Genomic DNA, 20,842 nt, shown 5'->3' with positions numbered 1-20,842 from the left:
AGTCGATCGACTGAGTGAGAGTGCTCAAAGAGGTACTTGTAGACGGACGGCCCCTCTGTGATATGATGTAATGGGTGGTCGGTTTTCTAACCCCTGGGATCCGTGTTTCCGCTGCGGAGGCAGATATCACGCCATGAAGCTTGCGTGAATGTGATATAGATTAATGGATTACGGGGTCGTAACTGACTTCTCCAATAAGTTCTGCTTGGGGTCCAATGGATGCTGGACCTCCGTTTGACCTAGATGAATAAAGAGCCAATCACGGCAGTTTTACACCCCCCCCCCCCCCCCCCCCCCGGCGTCCATACTCCAATTCGTCCCTGGGCCTGAAATGGCATGTTTTTACAAATTTATCAGTTTTAGTTACCTCCGAAGACTCCAAATTGGCTGGCCACGAGGCACCAGTGGAGTAGTATTGAGAGCCGATATGGCCCTTGAATTTACCAGTCAGGATAACCTTATCAAGCTTCCAGACTTTACCCCTCCTGTGGTAGTTATCAGCGCATTTACGCGGGCAGAGCCAGCTCCATTTCCCGTAGCTTGATTGCTACCTATCCTTCCATCCGCCTTTCATATTATAACCATAACCCAGAGTTAGAGTCTTTCGCGAAAAACTTTATTCGCGAGTCAGATGTAGCAGAGCAACCAGATGGCCGACTATGAAGTGCCGGAGACTGTTTTTGAATATTTCCATTGATGCCTAGATATACCGGCTGCATAAAATCTACACACCGTTAGCATCAAGATCCATCAGCATCAGGGAGATTTACAAACCACGTGGTTCATTTTTGGGTGATGTTATTCCGGGTGATATTTCGAGCTTCGGTATGCCGCGGGCTACGAGACATCGGGCCGGTGAAGTTATATTGGAAGTTGATATTGCCGGCTTGAGTTGATGTTGTCTCCTCGCGGCCAGCGTCGCCACGTCGAGCCAAATTAAGGGTCGAGCCAAATTAAGGACACCTTTTCCACACGGGGGTATATATCAGCTGCAGCCTACCAAACCCACAAACCTCCCCTCTCTCTCACTCCCGCAGCAATTGTTATCGAGTTGGGCGTATCAAGAGAAATAGCTAGATAACGGGCTGGGAGGCACCGGCGATTCATTCTTTCTATAACGATCCCTGGACTCTAAAATCAAGCCGTTAAATAATGCCAAGGGTTCAAAAACCAAGCTGTTCAAAACCAGGCCGTTCAAAACCAGGCCGTTAGAAGACCAAGCCCTTTAAAACTAGGCCGTCCGAGGGTCGAACCGTTGAAAACATCCCCAGGATGTTCGCACTCAAGGAATCTATCTGCACACCGTTATATCAGCATAACACCTCTCATCATAACTTTATAGATACTTACCACAAATAACAAACCTCAACCAAGACCACTCCTTTCCTTTCCTTACCTTAATTGCATAACCTTGCTCCAATCACTCCCGACCCCGAGTGATTTCGGTGAAGGTTTTACTCCGCCCCGAACCCGACTTCTTTCATTTGATCCAATATGTCTTGGGAGCGTAACATCTGGATTCGACTCTTTCAAACCCTATATTCACTCATAAGTCAGGCAGAAACATCCACAAGCCAAAGCAGCCGGTGATTACTTGATTGATATAACCTACCTTCCTTCCTGCTTCGCAAACAGATACCCACTTAACTTATATCCAGCTCGACTCCGCCCATATTATATCCATACCCATACCACCGCCACAGAAACAGCCCCATGCCCATATCCATAATCTCAAGCTGAAGTACAAACCTATCCGCGCTGAAGTGAATCGAAGCCCATACCATATCCAACAAATTAGCCAAGAACGTAGCCCTAACAGTTAGCCAACCAGCCAACCAGCCAGCCACTCAAATGCTCAAAACCAGTCCCAGTCAGCACCAGCCTTCGAAATACCATGAAACCAAACAAAACCTCCCCAGCCAACCAGTACTCACCACTCGAGACAACACAAAAAACAAAAACAAAAACAAAACAAAAACCAGCGCGTGGTATCCCATAAGCTGTTACTTAAATCCTGCCATCGCACGAAAGCCACAGAATCGGGATATGATACTTAGGTTTGCAGAGCTGTCAGCTAGCTTTATCAGTGTATAAAGCTAAAGGGATAGACGTAAAGTATTGCTGTGCTGGCGCGTTAATTAACCAAGTCCTGAGAAATTTCATAAGGCTGTTTTTCTACTAAAAATTCTCAGGACTTGGACTTGATTAATGCGTGAGTCCATCAACGAGGATCCAGAAGCCGTTGAAAAACCGTTGAAGGTGATCGTACCATGCTTATAAACCGTTGAAGGCGCTCGATCCCAAACGCCACCGAAAAGCCAAACCTCCGAAAAAAACGCAGAACTTTGTAGAATCCAAGAACAAGCAGATACAAGTGCCATATATCCACACTTACAGCGCGCAGCGTGTGGTGTGATTCCCACCCAGGGATGCCTCCCTCCCTCCCTCCCTCCCTCCCTCCTTCCCTCGATCCCTAGATCCTCACTCCCTCCGCGGCCCCCGCCACGTGAGCCCCGTTTTGTTGGGCACTGCGCCGAGGAGTAGGGAGACTCATAAATAACGATATACACTCGGGCACGCTCCCCGAGCAGGCGGGCGCCCAATGAGGGGTTGTATTTTCAGATCGTTTGAAACAATTATGTATGTATCATACGTTTTTTCTAGTGGCACTGGCAGTGTTCTTTGAAGTTTGATTCGCCGCCAAGTTGACGGGGCCAAATCTCACGAAATGTCACTCGAAAAAGCCTGGTCGTGCGCGCATCTGATAAAATGACCCATGGTTCTGGTAATACGGAATTTTCTAGCAGGTAGGAGTACTAATCAAACAAGATTATCAAACAAGATTACAAGTGTTTTTATTGGCTACATTCAAGTTAATTGAGTAAGTAGACACGCGAGCAAAGCAAAAATGCAATTACCCATCCCACCCGATTCCGATTGTTCCCAACCACTGATGACCCGTGTATGCTGTAACTCCGATCGCCATGCAATGCATAAAAATTGTAATACAAAACTACCCAATCATGTTAAAGAATTTTTGTCATTGGTTGGCTGCCGTTAACTAATTGTAATTGCCTATTCCTATCCTCCAAAGTGAGCAATGTAAGTACCCGGACTGAACTAGCTGTTTTTATTTTTTATTTTTAGCGGATGACACTGTCCGGCATCCAATCAGGACGGCCTTTGATTTTGGTAGCAAGCTTCTTGCCAGGCTTCTCAAAGATCTTCCAGAACTTGAGGTTTTCATCATCCGCGCAGGCTGAAAGAAAACAGTTAGAATCACCGTGCAGCCAATTGGAGGAGGAGGAAGAAGGGAGGGTACTTACTGGCAAGGGTTTGACCATCAGGGCTGAGAGCCGAAAAGAGGATTCGGGACTCGTGTGCCGGTATCTCGCATTTACGAGTCAGATCAGGATAACTCCAGATCGTCAGCTGATTATCGGGAGCGCCATGGCACGACACGATCTCGCGATAGCTTAAAGTGTATTCGTTAGTTCAATTCAATATAAGGGATGGAGGGGGCCGGCGAGCATACCTGGAACTCCACCTCAAGCTTGAAACCTGGCTGCCGGAATCGATCGATTTAATGCGGGCACCAGTGGTCGAATTCCAGAAGTGAATCTTCCCGTCGCCCTGACCTCCTCCAGTGGCAAGGGTGTTCAGTTGCCATGGGGACCAAGCGAGAGCCTTGACTGCAGCTTTGTGATTGGTTTTAGTGAATCTGGGCGTATTCAACACTCTTGCGTCCCAGATGTTGACGGCATTGTCATTGCCACCACTAGCCAGCATAAGCCCGTCAGAACGCCACTCGAGACCACAGACCTCCAAGTGGTGACTAATCAGTTCAATAGTTTTGTGTTCTCTCATGCGAAGGTCATGATTCCAAATACTTCCAGATTTACTGCCGGTGGTGAAGGTTCCACCAGAGCTCCAAGCCATCACGCCGACACGGCTGTCATGGCATTGCATTGATCGAGTTCTTTTCTGCTTCTCGACGTCCCAGATCTGAACCTTTCCATCGGAAGTTCCAATGGCAAGAGTCTCTTCATCGAGAGCAAATTTGACTGAGCTGACATAAGTATCTCCATGTGTTTGTACAAGAAGGGAAGATTGGTTAGTGGCCGCATTCCAGATGTAAACTTCCTGGTCCAATCCAACGACAACTCTATTCCCAGATGACCAGTCAACGAGATTGAGGTAGAAGTCGTCCCTAATTCCTGGAGCATCAAGCACACGATCTGGGCAAGACTGGATGTGACGTTTTTCTTTAGAAGCAACACTGACAAGGGGACGATTGTACTCGGCCCTCATGTCAAAGGGCTTGGGCTTGGGCTTGGGTCTGAATTCAAAGACACGACTTTCAAGGTCAATGCCCAAAGCGTCAGCAAAGGAGGACTGAGCCTGAAGCGCCTCCACGTTTGGTTGATCAAAGTCGATTCCTGGGGATTTAACATTCACTTGACCATGGTTACGGCCAAAGACACGACCTTCGAATACTCCTTCCTCAGTGTTTAGTTTAGTGTTAGTGGAGTATTTGTTGAGACGGGTCTGGATCTTGTGAATTTTTAGTAAACAAGTACCACCACTGGCTGCGCGGTTAGGAACGAAGCGATCTCTTGGAGCGTCCCAGGTCCTCTTTGGCTTTGCGTTTCTGAGTTGGAACCTTTTCTCAACTTTGGCGATGTATTTTGACGCCGAGCTGTTGACGGGGTTCAAAGTCCACTTGCTGGCACCGACGCCCACGCGCTGCGGCGAGGCACACGCACCGGCAATGTTAGATTTTGGCGAGACGGCAAACCTGGCTGTCGGAGAGGCTGGAATGTTTTTCCTAGTTTTAGTAGGTGTCTGGTAGGATGCGAAAAGGGATCCTCCGTCACGACTTGTACAGGCTTCCTGGAGATTGTGAGACGGCTTCCTCTCGACGTGCCAGTCAGGGTCATGGCGACGGGCACGGGGAGGGGTGAAGGGAGGGGCATTGTTGGAAGTCACTCTAGAGAGGGGAGATGACTTCATGAGGTTCACACGACCGCCGGCGGTACGAGTGTTGAAGATTCCGCCATGGGACTTGACGGGGGTGAGGACTGTGGCGACAGACATGACTTTCCGGAGATTTTGTGATTGGAGGGGAAAGTGTAGAGGTCGGTCGACAGAGTAACTTCCGCAGAAGTAGTCCCGCAGAGGAAGGATGTGAAGTCTGCTAGGAGTGTCTCGCAGAAACGGTTGGTAACTAACAACGATGATGTAAAAACAGGGGAGCGAGACAGAAGAAGAAAAGTAACAATGATGTTGGTGCGGTTGATGATGAAGAGATGTAGGTAGAGGAGGAAGAGAGAAAGAATGATGAAGATGAGGAGGAGGGAGGTAAGGGTTGTGATGATGGTTGGGGAAAGAGATGTTTTGGGGAGAATGATGTTGGAGGAGAATGGAGGAAGAAGAGGAAGAAGACGAGACAGGGGAAGTTGTGTAAATCGCGGGGTTGGTGGGGTGCGGTTGCACGTCATTGTATTTTCTTGGCAGGGGTAAAAATCCCCTCCGTAACCATAGGCAACGCCCGCTGTCAGATAGCAACGCCAAGCTGTGAACCTCGTTTGGAGACATTTTGAGTTTTGGGGGGAAATCTACATTCACGCGATTGCGCTCTCTTATGTCTACAGGGACATGAAAGCTTTACGGGGGCTCTTCAAATCAATCTATTTGAATTTAATTGTCCCTTTAAAGATTCAAGAACACACTTGGGCGCCTTTCTACAAGCTTCCCGCAGCACTGCCAAGCTCAACATCAACAGGGTTAGGGTTATAGACTGCAATGGCCCATCACAACTTGACCGTTTCTCGTTTCCCTCCTTGCATGCCTCTGCTCCTCCCGCAGCCCCACTCCCTCTCCCTCTCCCGCACTCTCTCCACCATCGCCCGACAAGGCTTCGCAGACCCTGACACGATCAGATCCGCAATGACCGTTCGCTCGCTCGCTCGCTCTCTATCCAACCGTATCGCACAAGCACCGATCCCTGCCTCGCAATGCTCCATAGATTGCGCCAGTCAACGCAAATCACATCAATCACACACACACATCGCATCGCATCACATCACCCACAAATCTCATCGAATCTATCCCACCTCAGTCCACTCGTACACTCGCACTTGGGCCTGCTATCTAGCTGCAGAGACACACTCGGTCCACTCAGTTCACTCATCCACTCGCTCGGTGGACCACTGTTCACTCATCATCCACTTTACTTACTCCACCCACTCCACTCAGTCCACTCAGTCCACTCGTATACTCACTCACTCACTCACCCACTCCACTCATCCATCCCCCACTGCCCATACACTGCCCTGCCCATCCACGTCCATCCATTCTAGACTCCACCACCCCCGCCAATCACACAAAAGCAACGTCACAACACACCCAGGCACCCCCAACTAAATAAAAAAAACATCGTCCGAGCTCTCCATCCCTAACCTCCTCCAATCCCTCCCCCGTCTCTACATCTACAACCCACACCCGCAACCCCCCCCCCCCCCCCCCCCCACAAATGAAAGCTTATCCGCACGGCATCTGTCTCGGGTTCCCCACTGCGGACCCTCCCTCCCCCTTCCTCCTCTACCTTCCTTCTATCGGCCTCTGCTACCCCGAGACACAATGGCGATATACCGATGATCCTCGGCCACTCCGTCCCATCAATGATTACCTCTCCCGTAAACTATCCCCCATCTACACACCCTAATGACGTGCGCGGCCCTAACAAAAATCCGAAATCCCCGGCAATCATCTCCACCCGCTCATCATACGTAGAGGATATTAAAATCCTACCCGCAGAACCCGCCAGCCGGCGGCAGCCGACGACGAACGGTACCAATAAATGATAGGCAGGTATGTATATAAGCAGGGTGAGTAAATAATGTGGCCATGACCTCTCTCTCTCGCCGGGCCGGGAAGGAAAGCCCTAAATATAAGGGCCGGCCGACGGTCCAGAACACAGCCCAATTGAAGCCCAGACCTCAATAATAGTTAATAAAAACCAAACAAGAAAAAAAAAACGTGGCCCAGGAATAACTACAAAACAACGCAGCAACCCTCATCCCTTGGCACAAAAGCAAAAAAAGTCGGCACTTGGGGATTTGTGATATGGGGTGAGCTGTGGATAGATATTGGCTTTAATTTCGATTTGCTCCGCTACAGTGTCAATACACGGTGATGGTGCGGCCCACCGGGCTCAATTTATCGCCAAAGTGTAGAGTACAAAGAGCAGACCCAGCAGAGTACATACCCGTACCTATGTACTCGTGCCTGCGCTGCCTATGTAGCTCCATGATCTGCGCGCATCAACATCCATCAGCATCCGCATCATCTTGCGCCGGGAGGCCAAAGCAGAGATGACCGGTAAGCCAATACAGTCAAGCTCTACCTACACACACTCCACACACACTCCACACACTCCACACACACTCCTCTACTCTACTCTATGTACAAGCACAATCCATTATCAAACAGTTTCATCTCTCTCGCTTCTTCCCGCCCGCCCCCCTTCAAGAGAAAAAGACAACGACGGAACTCCGTATGTACCTTAGCTCTCTCGAACGGATGGCGATCCCGGGGCCGAGGCGAAAGTTGAGGGAGGTCTGTGCTGTGCTGGGATTGGCGGGGGATGGGGATGGGGATGGGGGAGTATATAGAGTAGAGTAGAGTACATAGTGGAGTATAGAAACGCGTGATGTTGTAAAACGGGTACGAGGATGATCAGTAAGTATGGCAATGATGCTTGTGGCAATGGTACGGCAATGATGATTATGTCGTGAGTGACACCCTGTGACCCTACGTACCACCTCCAAACCATCTACCCTAGGCCTACCATCAGCTCTCTCCACCAACCTCCAGTCAACTAGCTCAGCACCGAAAATAAGCCTTCCATCCCGACACAAAACAAAACACACCACAACCAGGAAAACCGCACCGCACCGCACGAATCACTTTCTTATGTACCTTTTTTTCGCAATTGGGGTTGGGGGGGGGATGGGGTTCCCGTTTCGGCATGCGTGGTAGATCATGGGCGTGACGATCACTGATCTTGGGACATGTCCCTACTCTGCTCTAGAGCATTTATGTAGTGTTGTGAGTAGAGTACCCAGAGTGGATTATCAAAAGAGGTACCTACATGTAGGTACCTCCTACTCGTGACTACCACCCTGTCCCAGTAAAGCTACAGTCTACCTCCAGACAGTTCCAAACCCCTACCCTACCTACACACTCCACTCTACACCACAACCACCATACCGCCTCGTCTACCCACTCGTGTACTACCACTCACCTCCCATCCACTAGCCAGCTATCTAGCAGCCAGTGAGTGCCACAACCGCTCCAGTGTCTGAGAGCTTAATTTCGGGGCCGACCGGCGAACCACACTGGCCGTTAGCTAGCTAGCTAGCTAGCAGCGCTAGGTGCCTCTCCTCTCCGCACCGCACCACCGGCCCCCCACAGTGATAAACATGAGGCAACGAATAAAATAAGTGAATGAATATCGACAGTCCGAGCTGCTGGGAAGGAATGGGTAGAGGGAGGGAGGGAGGGAGGGGGGGAGGGAAGGGAGGGAGCAGTTACATAGGTATTACATAGCAATATAATGAGGGCTGAGTTGAGTACGCTGATATTATGATTCACATGTGATGGGATGGCTGGATGGATGGATGAACGATGGGGTGGTAGTAGTACAAGAGAGTCATAGAGTTCATAATCAGAAGAAACCGGCGCTGTTACTGCTTCGAGGTTCAAGTTCATAGCAGTAGTGCTTGTACGGTGTGTAGGTCCTTGAAGCAAAAAAAAAAAAAAAAAAAAAACCGTCCACGTCCGGCCGGATCTTTTTTGATGATGATATCGGCACGAGCTCGAGCACTATTGCTACTTTCTTATGGACCTGAACCTGAACCTGACCCCGGCCTGGCTTTGTGTCTCGGCTGTAATAACGCAAGAAAGAAGGAAAAGAAAAGAAAAAAATAGATACACGGTAGAGTAATAAAAAAATTACTGAGAAGGAAGATAGAAAAAAAAAAAAAAAAAAAAAAAAGAGTAAAACGCCCCGCTTTAAGAAGTCATACAAGTGAGATGGAAAAAGAAAAAAAAAGAAGAAAAAAATCCAAGTCCGAATCCAAATTCACAAAACACACATCAAACACACCCCTAAAAGAAAACCTGAAGCGGACCAAAACGGCGATAAAAGTACCCGTGGGCATCTCCAAATAATAAAAAAAACCCCAACCAACCAATCTCCATTTTCCCCAGTGGTAAAAGATTGAAATGAAATAAAACTTTTTTTTCCTCCCAAATGTCCGTTCCGATCCTGCAGCTGCTTTTGTGTTTCCCATCTTTAAAATCTCCCAAGACGCAAGAAACATGCAAGTAGTAGAAGAAGGAAAGAGAATATAAGAAAGGGAAAAAAAAAAGAAAAAACAAACAAGAAGTGGATATCAAACAAAATAAACAAAATTACGCCCCCCAAATAATACCCAGATTAGAGAAATGAAATGAGATATGAAAAAGAAAATCGGCGGCCATTTGCTTAAAAGTGACGCTACGGGGAAATTAGCATCCCCATGATTGCGTTATCTTCCCTGCCAGCTCCAACCCTGGTGATGATTGGAAAGGAATATGCCGTTGTGAGGGCCAAAATGTGTTGGTCTCGCCGAAAGATGAAAGGAATCAAAACTCCAGTCTAAAAAAAAAAGGAAAAGGCTGTTTCGTTACTATCTTTGAAGATTTGCAGGTTTTTTTTCGTTAATTTTTCTTGAATTGTTTACGCAGGTCGTCGCGCAATCCAGATGTGCCTGTTAAGAGGATATGTCAGCAACAGTTTCTTCGTGACCAGATCGCCAGAATGAACGTACATGTTGTGGTAAGCGTGTATTTGCTTGCTGTTCATTTCCCTCTGTACGGGTATCAACAGGTTGTGAACATCCTCTACCGACCAGCCCTGCACTCTCGTCATGGGACCCAATGTGTATGCCTCGAGTGCCTCTCCAAGCCCCAAATTATACCACCGTGCACACTCCTTGAGGTAAGGGTCTGATGGCCAAGGGCTGAGTGGTAGCTTCAAAATAACCTCCTGGACATCAACAAACCCAGCTTCCTTCAAGGTGATTCCCGTCCGCGGATCATATCGTAATGGCTTCCCCGCGCGTTCCGTCGACTCTAGTATATAATTCTGCCATTGGGTGAGCGCGTGGGTTGGAGTTAGTGTCCCATCGTCGCTGCGGGCATGTAGGTCAATCTCGATGTATTCGACCCAGCCAAGACCAGGTTTTAGGTGACTGCAGTAGAAGAGCTATTGTTAGTCTAGGGGTAGGAGGACCACTTGAAATGGGTTCGCTTACTCGAAAGCTCGCCTAAAGAGACTGAGCCAGTTGGAAACACTCCCAGCGCCAATCCGTAGGTGGATCAGGTCGAATGAATCTTTACCAAGGGTCCATTCGCTTTCGAAATCACTGATTTGGAACCGCAGATTCTTTGGGATCCTAGATTCAACGAACAATTATCAGCTCTACTATCCCTAACATTCACTCAATTCTGGGGGAATTCGACTAACCATTTTGGTTGTATTAGAGAAAGATCGATACCAATAACCTAAACCACAATTGTTAGACCGAGCCCTTATCGTATCCTGATTGATGTCTGAATCTACCTCTGCCTCTGGGTACTGATCTGCCATATCAATCGCCCAGATCCCAGTACCAGTTCCTAGGTCCAAAATCCTCGTCGGCAGGTGGTTCCTGGTAATAGGCGCGCGATGAAGTTCCCTGCGCGCAACAGAAAACATCTTATGGTAGATGTCGAGACGGTCTTGCTCTTTCTAAATCGAAAAAGTTAGTTAAACCTCGAGAAAGGAGGTCGCGTGGTAAATTATGTTTTTTTTCTTCTTTGATTTCAAAATCTCAGAAAAAGACGTACCTCATCGTTTGGATACATGTAGGCACCACCGCGGTATCCGTGAAACCTCCTTCCGTTCTCAAACTGGTGTGTGTTCCTATTCAATTTCACTGTTGTGAGCGAGAGGTATTCTATTGCAGCTTTGAAATACATATAGAGGGTTATCGCCTACAACTGGGAGGCCATTGTTACGGGTGGTAATGGCACCGGATCAAAAGATGATGTAGGAGGTGACCTTGTTTGTACAGGGTGTATTATATTATGGCGGTCAAGACCAACGAGTTGAGCTGGAGAAAGAATTTTGAAGGTTGTTTGGGGGGGTTATTGGGAAAAGTTTGAGAGACGGACGATAAGGCTGAGTTGATTGAGTGTTGACGAGGATTGGAAGGATGAGGGGCGGGGGGGCGGGTGGCTTATGAGGAGAGATGAAAGTAGAGTCGAAAGAGGACAGAACCGCTATTGAGGGCGAGGAGTGAGGGGGTTGGCAGAAGGATGCAGTTAGGAGAGAATAATTAATGATTATGTCTGCCGGCTGTCAAATTCGAGTGGGAAGGAAGCAGAAGAAAGAGGAGAGAGCGAAGGAGAAGGGAGATATGATACGTATATATTCAAGCGGGAGGTGCTACTCTCCCTCTTCCTCTCTAGATGGGTGGTGCGAAACCCGAACCAGACTGCTGGGATCTCTCCTTTCCCAGCGCGCTGCTGTTGCTAGTTACTACCTAGCGCTAAGTGCGTGAGCGGGTGAAGCAGCAAGGATTATGGGGTAGGTAGGTATGGGTGAGTGAGAGCGTGGGTGACAGCAAAGGTTCAATAAGATAGACCTAATAAGTGCTGGGTATGTGTGGTCCTAATATCCTGTCTGGTCCACAGAATCGATAATACAGATAATGTATTATTCTCTACTCGGAGTCTACTAAAATTTACTGTACTGGGTCACTTTCGTAGTGTGATTAACATTGATTATATCATGTACCGTGCTATGTAGAGCATCATCAGTCTTCTGCTGCTGCTGCTACATACTACATTAATGCAAGGTATTCCTTGTGTGCCCTCTCTAAGAAGGGTGTAGTGTAGTTTGTGCGCCAACGCATACCGTGGTCTGGTTTGTGGGGCCTTTCCTAAACAATTCTCAGGTGTAATCTGTAGGTATGTAGTAGGTAGGTAGAGTAGGTAGGTGGACCGTGGTGGTGTTAAAGAAACAAGACTCGATGACGATGTGGCTCACCAATTACCTTTCCCTATTTCGCACATTCCTAGATATGAAGAGAGATGGCCTGCGCAAAGAATAATATTTGGTTCTTTACACATCTTGCTTTCCCTCATCGTTCCCCGATACTTCCTTTTTCTTCTTCATATGCAAGCCGCCTTGATGCATAATTCCCCATTCTTCGATCTTCTCATGTGGCTTCTCCCAGTACAGTGCACTCCCACTGACTGTCATATTTCTTCTTTTGTGTTTCTTTTCCCTTTTCTCCCTGGCCAATTGAGCCGTCAAGTGCTACTCTAGATACCTAGAGTACCGTACATACATGGCCGGCTCGGCATCGCATGCTGATATCCACTTGGGTACGTACCTACATGCTCGTGTCCCATGGATTGATTGATTATTGACCCTTCGGAATCAGGCCGTTGTACCATACAAGTAGTCTGGGTAGGTATCCAGAATAGAAGATCCAACCCTGTGAACGTGGTGTGGTTTCTCGGGGCAAAAGCGACGAAAGGGAAAGCGCAAATTTCTGGGTAATTTTCCCCCTCTCCCCTCGATCCCTTCCATATTTCACTTTTCCCTCTCGCCTGCGGACAGGCACCCTTTGCTTGCTTGCAGTGGTTCCTTTCCTTGAGCTGGATGGATGGATGCCTGTTTAGAGAGTGAACGATGTGCATCTATCTTAATGCACGTTCCAATGGTTACGCCCCGCTCTTCTGGGAGCTAGAGCAGCAGCAAATAACTTTTTTTTCCCCCTCAGGATTTATTTGCTTTTTTCTAGGCATTAATTTTTTTTTTTTTTCTTTCGAAGAGTCCATCCCTCTGCCTTACCCATCCATCCTAGGATGAAATGAGTGAGCGGTGGATAAGAGGCCGGACGCAACCCAGACGTGTGGGAAAGTGTGGTAGATGGATCATGGAGGCTTCTGGGTCAGGAACTTGCTTGGATAGGGTTGCATAGAAGCATCAGCCAGACAGGATATTGCTTGTTGCCTGTCCCGACAACATTTTTACTCCCCCACTCAAGCGAGTTGCGTTTTGCTGAGTTGAGTTTGACCACCACCACCACAACTTAGGCAGGGTTGATATGTAGGTTACTCGGCATGGATCTAAGTCTCATAGGTTACCGTTGAAAATGGTTAGGTGGTAGTGGTGGTTCGCTTGCTTGAAACTGAGTTCCCCACTTACCCGCCACTAACCTCCCTTCCCTGGCCTTGCCAGGCTACATTCGCCAGTTCTGTTCTGATGGGGGCCAGCCTGCCTTGGATTTGGGTGGCTTTGAGTTGCCTGCGGTACCGCCAGTTTGGGTCGGTGGGCGGGCGATTAAAAAACCAAGCCCTGCCCAACGAACGCCATGTGGCCCTGGTTCCGTTCCAAAAAGAGGGAGCCTAGGCGGATATCGTGGTGGTAGTAGTCGTAGTTGTGGTGGTTTGTAGTGTCGGCGGCCGATGATGATTGTAGTTGTGGGTGTAGAATGGGTGCTGGGTACATGTTGTATGTACCTACGTACCTATTGCACTTAACATCCGTTATATATGGCAATCGACCGACAGTCAGGATGGATATGATTGGCAGCATCTGTTCCAAGCCTCGACATATAACCCCCCCCCCCCAGAAGGTTTTTTATTTTTAACTCCCCTCATCATCCTCTCTCTTCTTTTCTCGAGGCGCACATCGGCTCACGGAGTACATGCTGTACATAAGATATCAATGATCATCGCGAACATGAACCGTGTTATAACCGTTACAGAAATACGGTTCAGTCAGATTAGGTATACATATACTTTATCGTGGCCTCCCTACCCCGGGGATAGGAACCTCCCCAGACACACACATCCTCACACTCTCTCTATCACTCTCTCAACTCGCGCATCACGGCCACTCAACGTACAATTGAACACCTAGTTTTGACATAAGACATCTCAAAACTCAGTTTTGCGACACCAGGTTCTGAGAAGAGGGAGGCAGTTACCTATTTTGATAATGTCAGGGTTCATGAGTTACCGTCACCCCGCTCACTCACCGCATTCACAGGGGGTATTGGGAGGGAGGGGGGGTGGATGAGGATGGTGGAGGAGGATAGGCGGGTCCAAAGAACTCAGATAAAAAGCTTTGACCTTCTTGCTGTCAATTGATTTCTCACGGCCCATCGTCACCCCTGTCAAACATTAGCAATTCACTCGCTTGCGTTGAGATGAAACAGGGACGATCACCTGAGCAGCTCGTACGCCGCCTGTGGTTGATCTGCCCTCCTCTGCCTCTTCCACCATTCTGGGATGTGTGGCTGGGCTGGATGGATTGATCCATACAGTTGGACAGCTCATGTTTTCTGCACTGCTCCGATCACATTTTTTTTTATTTTTTATTTTTTATTTTTTTTTATTTTTTATTTACCCCAGTTACACCCCCTCCCCCCATGCTCAAGCTTCTTCTTTGGCCTTTCCGTATCGTATCGTATAGTGCTTACATAGATTGATCCTCACAGGAGGAGCTTTGGAAAAGTCGAAGTCGAAGAGAACAAATCAAAACAATAAAAATAAAATAAAAAATAAAGGAACGTCGTGGCAAACAATGATATCCAAATCATACGCATCTAGACCACAGCACCACATGTCAAAGTCGAAACTGCTTTGCACAAACTCTGAAGTTAGTTCGTCCACCGGCAATGACCTCCTCTTCCCGAAAAGCTAGGCATGTAGCTCGCGATAGATGGACATTATGGATGGGATGTCGACATAAATTATGGCCTTCCTTTTCTTGGCTGCCTCGGCAATCAAGTACGCGCCGCTGTGGCTACATACGCAATTATGTTTTTTTATTTTTTATTTTTTATTTTTTTTTATTTTCTATTTTACCGCGCGCGGGTGGCTTTAGGGGGCCTTATAATTATATTTAGGTTGATCTGAAAGGGTAGCAAAAGGAAAGATATCAGGACTGCCTACCCGTACGCTGCAACCTACACTGGATCCGACCTGGAATCCGCGCCGTTTCAGCATGCCACAACGGCGGTTCCCGTTCCTCATGGTCCGTGTCTTTATTCAAATTCCTGCGTTCCCGATACTTACGGTCCTCACCTTTCACAATCGCGAGATTTGAAGCTTTGTTTCGAAAAATGACGCTTTGGCCAGTAGGGGAATTAAATCGGCTATTTCATATCATGTATCACAATCAGCCCACCGGTACTCTTTCCTGTGGCCAGGAACCAGGTTATACCATTGTACATCTCAATTTCGAAAATCCTTTACTTTACATCCATATTATTTCCCGAGTTACGCCACTACCTTGGAGGGGGAAATATATGATGGACCTATGGGGCCACGAGCCAGAAGACGGGAGTTCCGCGCGGTGTGGAGAATTTTTGACGTCGGATGCATCCGAGCTACATACTTACTGGGTAGTTAGTACGGGTTTGCAAGGAATTCAAGCAGGGACTCCCGTTAGGAGGAAAATCCGTCCAAACACGAAGCGAGGAGCTAGGAGGAGGACTAGGAAGAGGAGAGAGGAGAGCGGAGGAGAGTGGGGGAGGGGGGAGAAGAAGAAATATCTAACGGAAGAGCGGTCAAGAAGGAAGGGGAAAAAAACAAAAAAACAGAACACGATATCGCCGAGTCTCCGATATCGCTGATTATTGCCCTAATCGATAGGTAATGGTAGGAAGAAAAGAACCGATGATCGCCAAGCACAGACAGCAAGAAGTCAAGGAAAAAAAGGAAAAAAGTCTTTGGGTGGGGGGGGGGGGGGGGCAGCTAGGGCTATCAACAAGAGGATGAACAGGATTCCCAGCGTCGGGAGAAGGAGGGGGGCAGAAGGCCGGTCGGTATGTATGTACCACTATCTATAGATGGTGACCTCCACTGAGGTTGGCAGCAGCTGGGGTTGAGCAATGAGAATCAACGGGTTCAGTGCGCCGATAGAGACATGAGAAACTGGAAGGTGGGGATCGGGCAAGCCCATAGGATATTTGCCGATACTTCCCGTCGCCGTTTTTTAATGGGCAATATTGCTTTTTATCCCTGACAGACGGTGATGATGAGATTGATGATGGGTCATGGATGACCTTCAGCTATCCTCGTTTACATATAGATTGTTTGAACCCTTTTGGTGGAATTTACCAGGTTGTTGGTAGAGACGTCCGGGACGTACAACGGTGAGATATACCTAGTGTACGAGGACTGACTGGTCGGGTCTGAAAGAGGACCGTACTTCACTACCTATTCCATGGCCAGTACTACAGTACTATCTAACCTAACCTTGAATAAATCTCGCCAATACTGGTCTGCCAATATATATACTGTAGTGGCCTACGGTAACTTACGCGAACTTGACGTCCCAGGCCAGGTTCATATGAAAACCAAAGCATATGTACTGTATGTACATCTATCCCATAGGATGTATCTTTCCACACTCTAGTCTACATTGTAGTAAGGGTAAATCGATCTGGACCCGGAGGATCCCGTAGCCGTAGCATAAATTGGTATATAGCTAGGTACTCTATGATAGCTACATGTAGCTATTCTCAGGAGAGCAAGTAGGTAGGGCACCGGCAGTGCTTCCATATTATATACTTTATCTGCATATATACATCTATACCCAGATCGCGGGGGATGGGGGCGCGTACAGTGATCATGAGTGGGACATTCAAGACTGTGATATGATCTGACTTTTGTCGTCATTACCGGCGGGAGAAGATCCCACAAGAAATTCTTTCCTTCTTTCCAGTTCCAGCTATAAGGCCTTTTTTTCCACTTGGAAAAAGGGGTGAAAGCTTAGTTGCTAGCTATATGCCCCCCCCGGGCCTAGCCATAGGCAGTACGCCTGGAAGAAGAAGATGCAATACCTAGGTACATACTTATGGATGCCTTTTCATGTCGGCAGTTTATGGCGCCGCCGGTATGAATGGGGGTTCTACGCGGCTGAATGTTGAGGTGCGTTCTTTTTTTTCCCTCTTTCTTGCGTTTGAAAGCGCTTGTTGAAACAAGCAACTCAACTGCTATTTTGTTTTTCATTTTATTTTTTCAATTTTTTCCCCCATCTCTCTCTATCCCTTTCGCTTTTTGCCATACATTCCTATCTATTTGTTTGCTGTGCTGGAATTGCAGGTAATTCCGGCGTATGATACATGCAGGATCATGCAATTGAAAGGAGACAGTATCAATAAACAATTTAAACTAGATAATTGCAGAATTAATGAAAAATGTGCAATTGCAACATAGTTGCAAGAGCGTGATAAATGTTGAAAAACAAAACTCTATTCCTGTAATATCAATATATTACCCTATGGTTTCATGACCAGGCTGTAACGTTTTACTGAAGTCGTTGTTGTTAGAAACACGTACCCGCGTGTCTGGCCATGGCAGTATCAGCTGGGTCCACCCGGCGGAAATGATATTCGGGAATCCGTGTAGTACTTTCTCTGCTCTAGCACATACAGCATGTATGTAGTCGAACAAGTTCTGTGGGGGTACCAAGACGGACCTCTGCGAAGTATTTAGAGTGGATTCTAGAACTACCAGGGCTCATAACGCCTAACTGGTATATCTACATATGTATGGAGGAGGGTAGAGCAGAAAGGCGGGAAAGGATTGAATTGAACGCATGCATCTACCGAACCGAGATGAAGGGATGGATAGCAACGTTTGAATAACGTTTGAATATGGATGGATCATGGATGGCACCTCGGAGCGTGCATTTCCAGGAAATCGGTGGAAAGAAGATGGCTTCCTTCCGTTGTACGATGTTTGATGACGCGATCACCCGTTTTAATGTCTCACTTAAGCTTGTGTTTTTGTTTCCTGTGATAACTGCTTTTGGAAATTGGTACACCACGTTTGGTTGGGATCCCGGAACTTCAAGTGGACATGATGGTCTCACTGCATGATGGCATGCGTGGCTTGGTACTATTCAGCTACAGTAAGTTACTCACTCGGTAATAATAAGTGAATATATGGAACACACACACCTTCACATATATGCTCCCAGGCCTTTCCGGCTCTCCAGGAATTCGGAAGACGGAATTACGGGAATTACGATAGGTACTCTTGCAGTGTGCGTGCAACAGGCGTTTTGGAGAGAGGGAAAAAAAAAGAAAAAATGGTGTGGGTGTGTGGGGGACAGAGGCAGAAAACGGTAGTCAAGGCACCGTATGTACCGTATGTACCTAGAGTCCGGTTTTGAAATTTTGTTTGGTGGTAAGTTTTCCTGCAGCACGACATAAAACATCCTAATTAGTGCATCGAAAGGAAACAAAATTTGATGGGTCTCCCTTCAACCGTATATATGTACGTACGATTTGATGTTTCCAGACATCAGGCCTGAAACGTATGCTGGGTAACATGATGGCCGCGCAATGTGTGTCCATGTGTATGACTGAGTCCCGGAGATACTTGTTTGGATAGCCATAAGAGTTAACATGAGCTCTTTCCTTCCCTTTCAAACCACCCGGTAACTGGGTACACACTCTGGGAAATTACAGAGTGTTTTTATTGCATCTGAATAGGGTCTACTAGGGCTAGATCGAGAATGGCAATGATGGCAAGGCATCCGACGGGGAAGCATGCAGGTTGATTAAAACTCTACACCGTCAGTCTGAGACATGGAAATCTAGGCATTTTTGAAAGTGATATGTGAGATGCAATGCAATGCAGTTACTGGGTTAGGGTTGGCAATACCAGACTTTTCTCTGGTTCTTTGCGGTCAGAAAACATACCTACAGGGATATCGATGCCTACCAAAATTCTTTATCAGTAGGTACACTGTAACGCAACACGACGGCTCAGCCCATGGTGGAATGGGGGAGTTTACTGGGACCACTTTTTTCTTTCCTTCTGAGGGAGATACAGGTTTCGACGACCCAGGGTATTGGAACCAGATGCATCGGAGTGTTGTACGGGAAAGGTGTTTGAAGGTGCGTGTGAAAGGGCATTGATGAGAAAGAGTTGGCCGGTTAAGCGACTGCGACTGCCGGCCCTTTGCTTTGGGTTGGAGTGTGCCTATCCTGTAGACCGGCAAGTAGCCTTTCCGGATGTTATTTTCATCTGAGGTACTCTACTGTGCTGGCTCTTAGTACATCTCATTTTTTGTGTTATCCGGTCTTGTTAGCGCTGCTTCATAGGCACTCACTCGACACAATTTTTGCCTTCTATTAATCGATTCATAGATTCATTCTTGATTTTTGCCTCTTAGATACTTCTATCCAACTTATAACCAAGCCTGTTACTGTAGTGGAGGATCACAAATTAACAATTAGTCAGTAATATAGTTGTCACGCAATAGTTACTAAGTCGGTAGTAGTAGGGAGTAAGATAGCGGCAGTCACCATGTGGTAAGAATGTCACGCTCACCTATCACACCGACAATAGTACAGAGGAAGGGTAGGATCAATTCCATCGCCACAACAAAGCCAAAAGTAGATTTTTTAGTGACTTTAGGTATACTTCTGAGGCTACCCTGTGCTTTTATCATCATGTATGTATATACAACTCACTAGGTGGATTTGCCTTGGCATGATTTTCTCTCCCTGTAGGAACGAATCCACTAACACCAACTAATCAACTGCAGATCATCACTCCAGTCGGCACGGACATTCGTGAATATTTAACTGAGTCCCGGGGCCGGCATGTCAAGTTATTAGCACATGTATGTAGAGTACTATCAGTTGCAGGCAGGCTGAAACACGCAACGCAAACACGGACCTGTAAAGTGGTGATATTTCCGGCGAAATGGAACTGCCGTCAATTCAAGTCCCACCCAACACCTTCTCGGGTCTCGGATAATCTATAACCATAAACTCGACATTTCGGTGGTCTTTGGTTGTGGTTGTGATGGTGGTGTAGATTGCAATCTAGGTACTAGGTATCTGCTGCCATAAATTAGCCTATGGATCAATTGAGGGATGAACTTCTTACCTTACACAAAGACAGGGGTACTTCTAATGATGACATTCGATCTGCAGCATTCTGCTCAGCTAAAAAAAAAAAAGCTTGTGGTGCACGTCAATCAGATCAGTATTAAATCCCCCCGTTTCACACGCGGAAAGAAGGTTTTTCTGTTCTTACCCCCTCCTAATCAGCCTGTTAGTCAAGAGAGGCTTATAGCTTATGCCCTAGAGCGAAGCAAATATAAGGGTATATTTATAATGCGCAGCTTACTGGGAATTTACGGCTGGCTTCCCTTTCATCCTACGTTTGTGTTCCTAACATTGGAATTTTCATGCATGACATATCAGATTCAGTCAACACAACGCAGGGGAATTCAATTCTCTCGACTAGGAGCGGCTGCAACGTACTGTAAGTGCCTACATATGCTGATGTCAAACATATTAAGGAGTTATTTTTTTTTTAAAAAAAAAAAATCTGCATACCTCGAGGTAACTAGTCCGACTTCCACCGATGGTGACACCCTGAACCGACCTTGATCAAGCGGTTATTCCCGCACTCCTTTCCTTTGGAACCCTCTGGTCCGATCTGTCATAGATGATCGAATCGAACCAGAAAAACTTGATCTCAAAACGTGATTCGTATACCTTGGATCATTAAGAACATAAAGATCGGTTGAATGATAACGCATACAAGGATCGATCCTTTAGGACTTACCATCTAGATATACATACAGCTAAATTCCGTGGTTTAAATGGCTTAGGGAGTGCATGCGATCGATGGCTTTACGGATCCAGTCTCCACTATGTCAGTGATTTTGGCTGTTCTTGAGTGAGCGGGACAA

At 47.2% G+C, this 20,842-nt stretch overlaps 3 protein-coding genes across 3 annotated transcripts; all 3 read right to left on the bottom strand.

Moving 5' to 3' along the window:
- Positions 1-3,143: 3,143 nt before the first annotated feature.
- H6S33_003447 (uncharacterized protein) lies at positions 3,144-5,097 on the bottom strand (the record flags this gene model as incomplete). The annotated part of the gene is made up of 3 exons (XM_044834790.1): positions 3,144-3,259; positions 3,327-3,475; positions 3,536-5,097. 3 exons carry the CDS (start codon positions 5,095-5,097, stop codon positions 3,144-3,146), a joined length of 1,827 nt encoding a protein of 608 aa, XP_044691808.1.
- Positions 5,098-9,787: 4,690 nt separating this feature from the next.
- On the bottom strand, positions 9,788-11,103 carry H6S33_003446 (uncharacterized protein; the record flags this gene model as incomplete). The annotated part of the gene is made up of 7 exons (XM_044834789.1): positions 9,788-9,818; positions 9,879-10,301; positions 10,365-10,505; positions 10,577-10,614; positions 10,673-10,840; positions 10,939-11,014; positions 11,090-11,103. The coding sequence occupies 7 exons, from the start codon at positions 11,101-11,103 to the stop codon at positions 9,788-9,790; spliced, it is 891 nt and encodes a 296-aa protein (XP_044691807.1).
- Positions 11,104-19,717: 8,614 nt separating this feature from the next.
- Positions 19,718-20,718, bottom strand: H6S33_003445 (uncharacterized protein; the record flags this gene model as incomplete). The annotated part of the gene is made up of 10 exons (XM_044834788.1): positions 19,718-19,721; positions 19,816-19,848; positions 19,905-19,979; positions 20,029-20,051; positions 20,179-20,184; positions 20,272-20,301; positions 20,365-20,397; positions 20,484-20,532; positions 20,611-20,645; positions 20,716-20,718. 10 exons carry the CDS (start codon positions 20,716-20,718, stop codon positions 19,718-19,720), a joined length of 291 nt encoding a protein of 96 aa, XP_044691806.1.
- Positions 20,719-20,842: the final 124 nt, after the last annotated feature.

Source organism: Morchella sextelata (genome assembly GCF_020137385.1).
Source record: "Morchella sextelata strain SCLS chromosome Unknown scls_15, whole genome shotgun sequence".
NCBI classification, from domain to species: Eukaryota; Fungi; Ascomycota; class Pezizomycetes; order Pezizales; family Morchellaceae; genus Morchella; species Morchella sextelata.
Note: the sequence above shows the minus strand (reverse complement) of the source record. Positions and strands in the feature narration are given on the sequence as shown.